Source organism: Penaeus chinensis, chromosome 34, assembly GCF_019202785.1.
Source record: "Penaeus chinensis breed Huanghai No. 1 chromosome 34, ASM1920278v2, whole genome shotgun sequence".
NCBI classification, from domain to species: domain Eukaryota; kingdom Metazoa; phylum Arthropoda; class Malacostraca; order Decapoda; family Penaeidae; genus Penaeus; species Penaeus chinensis.
In genome coordinates, this window is record NC_061852.1 from 10,355,322 (window position 1) to 10,365,321 (window position 10,000).

At 34.1% G+C, this 10,000-nt stretch overlaps 1 protein-coding gene across 5 annotated transcripts in view; it reads left to right on the forward strand.

Annotated features, from left to right (window-relative positions):
* The window catches only part of LOC125043784 (UDP-N-acetylglucosamine--peptide N-acetylglucosaminyltransferase 110 kDa subunit-like), a 91,168-nt gene that overhangs the window by 8,672 nt on the left and 72,496 nt on the right, over positions 1-10,000 (forward strand). For all 5 annotated transcript variants that reach the window (XM_047640063.1, XM_047640064.1, XM_047640065.1 and 2 more), the window contains exons 2-4: positions 36-186; positions 1,618-1,717; positions 1,932-2,075. In XM_047640063.1, the coding sequence (XP_047496019.1) occupies positions 36-186; positions 1,618-1,717; positions 1,932-2,075 (395 nt within the window). The remainder of the gene's footprint in view (positions 1-35; positions 187-1,617; positions 1,718-1,931; positions 2,076-10,000) is intronic.

Here is a 10,000-nt window from a genome sequence, read left to right on the forward strand (position 1 = left end):
GGTAGAACTGTCATGTATTTGTTTTTCCCCCCAAGGTCTGGCTGAACTGGCCCATCGTGAATACCAGACGGGAGACTATGAGAATGCAGAGAAACACTGCATGCAGCTGTGGCGTCAAGACCCCTCAAATACAGCTGTGCTGCTGCTACTTTCATCAATTCACTTCCAGTGTAGACGCCTAGATAAGTAAGTAGGAGTTAAAAAGGAATCACCTTAATTGGAGTGAATGAGTTTGAGAGAATGAGAACATGGGAGTTAAAGAGAGATTGTTTTGAGTGCAATGGATGACTGAGTTGAAGAAGGATTGAAAGAGTGAATTAGTGAGTTAACCCAATGCTGCCGGGCATGGCATGCACTTACCCACTGTGAGTGTACTTTATTAATTGTTTTTACACATAGATGTCTACACTTGTAATAAGTCACTAATCAGCCAATTACAAATACTACCTGTCTTGCCTGTTTACCCTTTTCCTTGATTTATGAAAATATTTTACATAATCATATTATGCTGTTAATAGTATTTATAATATTATAATAATTATAATGTCTATAATAGAAATAACACAATTGACATTCATAACATTAACAAAAAAAGAATAAAAAAAAAAGTTTCCCGCCAATTCAAGGAAAGATGAAATCAGGAGAGGTCACAAGGTCTACTAATGGACTCCTTTGTGGCTAAGCACTAGCAGAGCCATCTGCTAGTGCTTTGCCATGCTTAGCAGAGACATTTCATAAAGAAAAAAAAAAAACAATTTTCCTGGTCGCATTGGGTTAAAGAAGGATTGAAAGAGTGAATTAGTGAGTTAAAGAGGGATGGAATGAATGAATAAGGAATTTGAAGAGCTTTTTAAGAGTGAATGAGAGAGATATTTGAAGAGACACTGAATGAGTGAGTGAGTGAGATATTTGAAGAGACTCTGAATGAGTGAGTGAGTGAGATATTTGAAGAGACACTGAATGAGTGAGTGAGTGAGATATTTGAAGAGACACTGAATGAGTGAGTGAGTGAGATATTTGAAGAGACACTGAATGAGTGAGTGAGTGAGATATTTGAAGAGACACTGAATGAGTGAGTGAGTGAGATATTTGAAGAGACACTGAATGAGTGAGTGAGTGAGATATTTGAAGAGACACTGAATGAGTGAGTGAGTGAGATATTTGAAGAGACACTGAATGAGTGAGTGAGTGAGATATTTGAAGAGACACTGAATGAGTGAGTGAGTGAGATATTTGAAGAGACACTGAATGAGTGAGTGAGTGAGATATTTGAAGAGACACTGAATGAGTGAGTGAGTGAGATATTTGAAGAGACACTGAATGAGTGAGTGAGTGAGATATTTGAAGAGACACTGAATGAGTGAGTGAGTGAGATATTTGAAGAGACACTGAATGAGTGAGTGAGTGAGTGAGAGAGATATTTGAAGAAATTTTGAATTGAAGTGGAGAGGTATATGTATGCTGCCATATTCTATTCAAAAGGATATTTTGAAAAATGGTTAAGTGATTTTCAATATAATGAAGACTTCAAAGATAATGTCACGTACTGAAAGTGCTGTGATATAACTTCATTAGAAATGTTTTCACTAACATATTCTGCATCGTTTGTTTTCTTAGATCAGCACACTTCTCAATGTTAGCCATCAAGAATAATCCTATGCTTGCTGAAGCATACAGCAACCTTGGGAATGTCTACAAGGAGCGAGGGCAACTTCAGGTATAATGGCAGTGCTTGTATTTTTTTTTATTTCAATAATCTTGTGTATATATATACACATACATAATCACAAGGGGTCATGCCTTATGGCAAGTATTGGGAGGAAAATATTTCTTAATGGAATTTCTTGTTTGAGTGTTGTATATTTGATTTTGGTTATTCTCTTTGTTCTAATTTTCTGCACATTACTACATAAGTTCAATGCTTTCCTTAGGAGGCCCTTGAAAATTATCGTCATGCTGTTCGCCTGAAACCAGACTTTATTGATGGCTATATCAACTTGGCAGCAGCATTGGTTGCTGCCAATGACATGGAACAAGCTGTTCAGGCCTATGTCTCTGCTCTACAGTATAATCCAGTAAGTTCAGTCTTCTTTACTGTTTTAAATTTTCTCATCTTTGTTTTTGTATTTTGTGATCTAAATTAAAAAGGGAATGTAGGCATTTCAATGGAATGTGGTTTATTTATTTAATTTTTTTGGCTACTACTATTTTTTCTTAGAAATGACATGCACAGAAGCCTGTGGCAGTGATATATTAGGATTCTGAACTGTTTATGCTTGAGAGAGAGAGAGAGAGAGAGAGAGAGAGAGAGAGAGAGAGAGAGAGAGAGAGAGAGAGAGAGAGAGAGAGAGAGAGAGAGAGAGAGAGAGAGAGAGAGAGCGAGCGAGCGAGCCATCATTCTCATTGGTCAGTCACATATCAATGGTATTAAAAATCGTTGTCCTGGGGATATGCTTGCAAACAAAACCATACAATTCCCCAACTGAATGGAAAGTACTTAATTGGAAAAACAATTAAAAATGCAAATTTGGGTAGAAAGAGACCTTAGAAAATGATTGAATGCTCACTTCCAACAGCCTTTCAAGTGAAGAATTAGAAGCTCAGAAAAAACCTGAATTTTGCATTGTCTATAACTTGGCTTGCAACATATTTAATCAGTTGATAAAAGGGCCTAAAATGAGATTTTAAGCATACATTGATAGGCTATACCACATAGGGACTAGTCAAAGCCAAACAAGTAAATAGCTGTTTAGTGCTCACAACATACAGTAGCTTAACCAAAGGTACATACGAGTAGCAACACTCAAGCTTAAAAATCCTACTTGGCAACTGCCAAGCTAAAACCCTGATTCTATGCTGTCATTGTTTGCAAATATTAGCATTTTTGTTGATTACTTTTTGAATTATTTTTTAACAATTGTCATTATTGAATGTTATTCAAAGAAAATGCACGAAAAAAAAAATAGCATGAGATTAATTAGAGCTAAATGACATCTTCATTTTCAGCCAGGCAGGGTATGCTGTGAGAGATCAGATTTAGCTGATTATTCAATAATTTGTATAATTTACCCAGTATTGTCCTACAAACCAAAAGTAAAACAAAAGTCTACTCTTTTACTTAGGGCGGTAATGCTAGTGTTCCATACCAGACACAGCAGTCAGGATATTCAAGGGAAAAGTCTCTTTTATTTTCAGGTTTAATAGGCTAAATGGAAGTGTTGCTACCTATCTTTTAAATACTTGGGCTCATCTGTGTGTGGCAGGGATACACTCTCACACACACACACACACACTCTCACACACATACACTCTCTCACACACATACACTGTCTCACACACACACTGTCTCACACACACACTGTCTCACACACACACTGTCTCACACACACACTGTCTCACACACACACTGTCTCACACACACACTGTCTCACACACACACTGTCTCACACACACACTGTCTCACACACACACTGTCTCACACACACACACTGTCTCACACACACACACTGTCTCACACACACACACTGTCTCACACACACACACTGTCTCACACACACACACTGTCTCACACACACACACTGTCTCACACACACACACTGTCTCACACACACACACTGTCTCACACACACACACTGTCTCACACACACACACTGTCTCACACACACACACAGTCTCACACACACACACTGTCTCACACACACACACTGTCTCACACACACACACTGTCTCACACACACACACTGTCTCACACACACACACTGTCTCACACACACACACTGTCTCACACACACACACTGTCTCACACACACACACACTGTCTCACACACACACACACTGTCTCACACACACACACACTGTCTCACACACACACACACTGTCTCACACACACACACACTGTCTCACACACACACACACTGTCTCACACACACACACACTGTCTCACACACACACACACTGTCTCACACACACACACACTGTCTCACACACACACACACTGTCTCACACACACACACACACACTGTCTCACACACACACACACACTGTCTCACACACACACACACACTCTCTCACACACACACACACTGTCTCACACACACACACACTGTCTCACACACACACACACTGTCTCACACACACACACACTGTCTCACACACACACACACTGTCTCACACACACACACACACTGTCTCACACACACACACACACTGTCTCACACACACACACACACTGTCTCACACACACACACACTGTCTCACACACACACACACACTGTCTCACACACACACACACACTGTCTCACACACACACACACTGTCTCACACACACACACACACTGTCTCACACACACACACACTGTCTCACACACACACACACACTGTCTCACACACACACACACACTGTCTCACACACACACACACACTGTCTCACACACACACACACACTGTCTCACACACACACACACTGTCTCACACACACACACACACTGTCTCACACACACACACACTGTCTCACACACACTGTCTCACACACACACACACTGTCTCACACACACACACACTGTCTCACACATGTATATTTATATACATTTATATGCGTGCACGCATACACTCACATGTGTGAAGGTGTGTGTATGTATGCATATATATATGTATATTATATAATGTGTGTGTGTGTGTATATGTATGTATGTATATATTTATGTGTGTGTTTGTATGTGTATATATATATTTATATATCTGTGTGTTTGTGTGTATATATACATATATATATATATACATAAATACACAAACAAATACATACATACATATATACATCTACATACACATGCATGCACATATGTATGTATGTATATTATATATTTTATGTGTGTATATGGATGTATATGTATGTATGTATATATGTATGTATATATGTATGTGTGTGTGAGAGTCTTGAGTGTGATTATATATACATACACATACACACGTGTGTGTGTGTGTGTGTGTGTGTGTGTGTGTGTGTGTGTGTGTGTGTGTGTGTGTGTGTGTGTGTGTGTGTGTGTGTGTGTGTGTGTGCTACAAACACACAAACACACATGTGTTTGTGTGTATATATATGCATATATGTGTGTGTATGTATGTATATATGTGTGTGTATGTATATGTATGTTTATACATGTATATATGTGCATTAAATATATATATGTGTATATGTATATATATGGATATGTATATATATGGATATGTATGCCTATGGATGTGTGTATGTGTATATGTAAATAAATATATACATACATAGATGTATATATTTATTATTATATGCATATAAATAATGTAAATCTGTAATATAATATATATATACACATATGTATACATATAAATACATGTGTGTGTGCATTTATACACACATATATATATATATATATATAAATAAATGTATATGTATATAGATTTATATGTGTATATATAACATGTATATATATAGATAATGCATACACATACATATGTTATACATTTATATGTATATATATCTTTATGTATGTATATTTGTATATGCTATATGTATATATGTACTTATATCATGTGTATATAAATGTATATATTTTATATTGTCTATGTATATCTGTACAAAATTTACATGTATATGTATATCTGTACAACATTTACATGTATATGTAATATATACATATTTCATATAAACATATATGAAAACATATATAAATGTATTTTATATATGTGTATGTATATAAATGTATATAATATATATATATATACATATACATATACATATACATTATATATATATATATATATATATATATATATATATATATGCGCACATATATACATATTCAAATATATACATGTATACATGTACATATATACTTGTAGATGTATATATGTTTATATATTTATATGTATGTTTATATCTATGTATATTATTTATATGTATATTATGTATTGATATATGGTTGTGTATGTATATATATGTATGCATGTATGTATGAATATGTCTGTATGTATTTATACGTATGTGTCAAAATATGTATATATATGTATACATATGTATGTATATGTGTATATGCATATATATATGCTCATATGTATATGTATATATGTATGTCTTCATATACACAAATACATGTATATATAAATGTATATATATGGGAGGTCTATGTATGTATGTATATATATATGTATATGATTATATGTTAGTATATATATGTATGTTTGTGTATATTTATGTACATGTATATGTTTGTATATAATATATATATATAATATATATATATATTTATATATATATATATTTATATATATAATGTATGCATGTATGTATGTGTATGTGTGTGTATATGTATTTCTATACATATGTATATGTCTATATATAAGTATGTTTGTGTATGTGTCTATATATATGTATACATATATATGTATATTTATACATGTGTATGTTTATATTTATGTATATAGATATATTTGTATGTGTATGTATATATACATCTATATATCTATACATAAATATGCACATACATCATATATACATACATATATGCATTATGTACATATAAATATATACATATATATTTGTATATATAGATATATATTTTGATATATTTTGATATATTGTATATAGAGATATATGTATATATATGTACACACATGTTTATATATATATGTATGTATATACATATATATGTATATATACATATGTTTATGTGTATATAGATACGGGGATGTATACATATATACATATGTGTATATACATGCGTGTATGTATACATATATGTTTATTTAGATATATGTATGTGTATATACATATATATATCTATATCTATACATATATGTAAATGGGTATCTGCATGTATGTGTATATACATATATGTATATGTGTATATACAATATGTATATATATGTATATGTATATATATATATATTTATATTTGTTTATATATATGTGTGTGTGTGTGTGTGTGTGTGTGTGTGTGTGTGTGTGTGTGTGTGTGTGTGTGTGTGTGTGTGTGTGTGTGTGTTTATGTATTCATTGAGGAGAGTGAGAGAGAAGAGAGAAGTGTATTATGCATGAATTTTGTATGTATATATGTAACTTATTTTTGGCTCACACAATATTAAGATATCAGGCAAATGATCATTAGAGAGTGGAGCACACTAAAACCTACTGCATGCTGTCTAAAGGTTTACAATTTGTTTTTCTTTGTAGTGAATGACTTTTTACAAGTGTATCCCTTAATTTTTAATTTTTTTTTCTGGTCTATTGTTTGTTTTAAATGAAAATTCCACATTCACATCTACAACAAAGACTTGTGTGCATCAGCCTTTAATTTTTTTTTTTTTTTTTTTTTTTCTTTTTTATATATATATACATTGTTTACACGCTTATAAACTGCAAAGCTAAGGAAGTATTTTCAAATTTCAAAGTGTTCTTTGCAACAAGAAGAAAATTAATTGAATAATTAATTGATAGAATTCGACAGTAAGTAACAGGAATAGTGGATACTACATTTGAATAATTATTCAACCACCAGGCATTGAAATGTTATCTTTCTTTTGTTGATTAATTTGTTGCTTATTAATCTTGATGGTTCTTTCAGTATCTTGAACATTTTTCTATAATATGAATTGTCTTTCGGGGCAACAAGAGGATCAAGAGGATATTATGATGTCAGGAGGGTGATGTAGAGTATTTTTTGAGGGGACTGAAAAAGTACCTGTACTTAAAATTACTGCAGATCCTTCATTGAAGGTGGATGTGTGTGCGTGTGTGTGTGCGTGTGCGTGTGCGTGTGCGTGTGCGTGTGCGTGTGCGTGTGCGTGTGCGTGTATGTGTGTGTAAAAATGAAAATAAGTTATTTTGGATATATCTAAGCATATTTTTGGAAATTGAAAGGGTTTTATGGTAGCTTAATTTACGCACTACAATATCAAGTCCACAAGAAAAAGAGGAAATAGTTGTGAATACTGCCATAATAAGAATACTATCTAGGTGTGTGGATGGATGGGTAGGTGTAGGTGTGTACATTTGTTTAACCCAAAACCAATAGGCATTGCATGTACGTACATATCATGCCCACTGAAAGTTTTTGTTAATTGTTCTTACACATAGATGGCTCCCCAAGTACTAAGTCACCAATGAGCCAATTACAAGTACTACCTGCCTCCCCTGTTTACCCTGTTCCTTGATTTATGAAAATATTTTATCTTGTATTGCAGTTACTAATGTCAATAACATTTTAGTAATTATTTTAACTATAATATAAATAACACCAAGGTGAAAGAAATCAGTTAACCCAATGGCGATGGGTCACGGCTATCGCCATCATAACAATACGCCCGAAATGAGGCGTGCGGCTGTCCGCAGCGGCGCCTCGCCAAAACGCCCCGAGGCAATGATTCGGCTTGATGTACCGAATTCACGTGCTCAGAGTCGGCGCATTGCCGCCGTTCGCCAGAGCGTAGTTTTTTTTTTAATTTTCTATACCCGACGCCATTGGGTTAAGGTCACAAGTGTTACAGATTGAATCTTTTGTGGCTAAGCACTTGCAGAGCCAACTATTTCACAAAAAAAAATTCTAAAATGGGCACAGCATTAACCAGGTGGCTTCGAGTTAAAAAGAAACTGCTTGACATTAGATCATTTCATTTTTGCATGTGCTAATAAGCAATCAGACCACTGCAATCGCCATTGGATTAGTCTAAAACAAATTTTCTTAAAGTTTATTATCCAATCACACAACAACAGCTATAAGCTTTAAAGTTGTGTTGAACAGCTTTCAAATTAGATCACAGAGAGGATCAAGATGCGCCTTAGTCTTGAGTACTAGAAACGCTTTTAAATATTGCTAACCCATTTGGCATGGATGGTAAGATAATATGCCATGCCCACTAATATAAGTTATTTACACACATATAGCTCTTCAAGTCATCAAAGAGTTGGTTATTAGTCCCACCTGTCTCACTTGTTTACCCTTTTCTTTGATTTTTGGAAAGTCTCTTTAGTATTATTTTGTTGTTTTTAATGTTACCAAGACTTTAATAACAATTTAACATCAGTAAAATAATATCAATAGTATGTGTGAAAGGGAAACACATTTTCCTACAACTTCAAGGAATGGGGAAATCAGGAGCAGTCACTAGGGCCTGCTGATTGACTCCTTGGTGGCTATGCACATATGGAGCCATCTGTATGCAAATTCACAAAAAACTACAGGTGACTGTACATAAACCTGTAGTGATTGGGTTAATCAAATATATTGATATTTAATATATTTTCTATCAAATCACAATTAATTAAAAGTAAGAATCAAAAGTATTTGAGTTGTACCTCCGATACTGAATTGATGTCATTACCTTGCAAGGTATTTTTTAGTCTCTCTCTTTTCTGAGAACTGCAGTAGTTGTAATTATAAACAAATGACAGTAAAGACATTCCACTTGGAGGAGGAAGAGGAGAGAAAAAAAAAAGTCTACAATGGATACCTTTAAGAGCAAAACATCCTAATTTCGAGGTGGAGGCTATAGCAGCTAGTGCCTCTTAAGATGTTCATATGTTATCAAGGAGTCATTCCTATTGAATATTTCATCTTGTCTGAAAAAATTCAAATGTCGTTGATACATTTTAGGGGACAAGGTTGTATTACAGACCTGCACAAGTAGAATAAAATTGTTTGTTCTCCAAATTCATGCACCAAATGTGATATTAAATAATTTTACATCTGGTAAAACCCACTGATCTGGGGAGAACCCTGCAGGCTACTCACACCTCATTTACATCATAATGCTTTATTCAATCCTCTGGTGTATATTATACTCAACATGGGTGATGAAAAGAATGAAAAAGGTTAAATCCACACAGCAACACACATAAGCAGTGACAGAAAGTTGACAAATTCTCACAGCAATAAGTACTCCATATCTTAGGCATTGAATAGCACAAGTTACAGGTATATTTTGATGATTATATTGTTACTTTGCCTCTGTCAGTAAATAAATACGATGTATT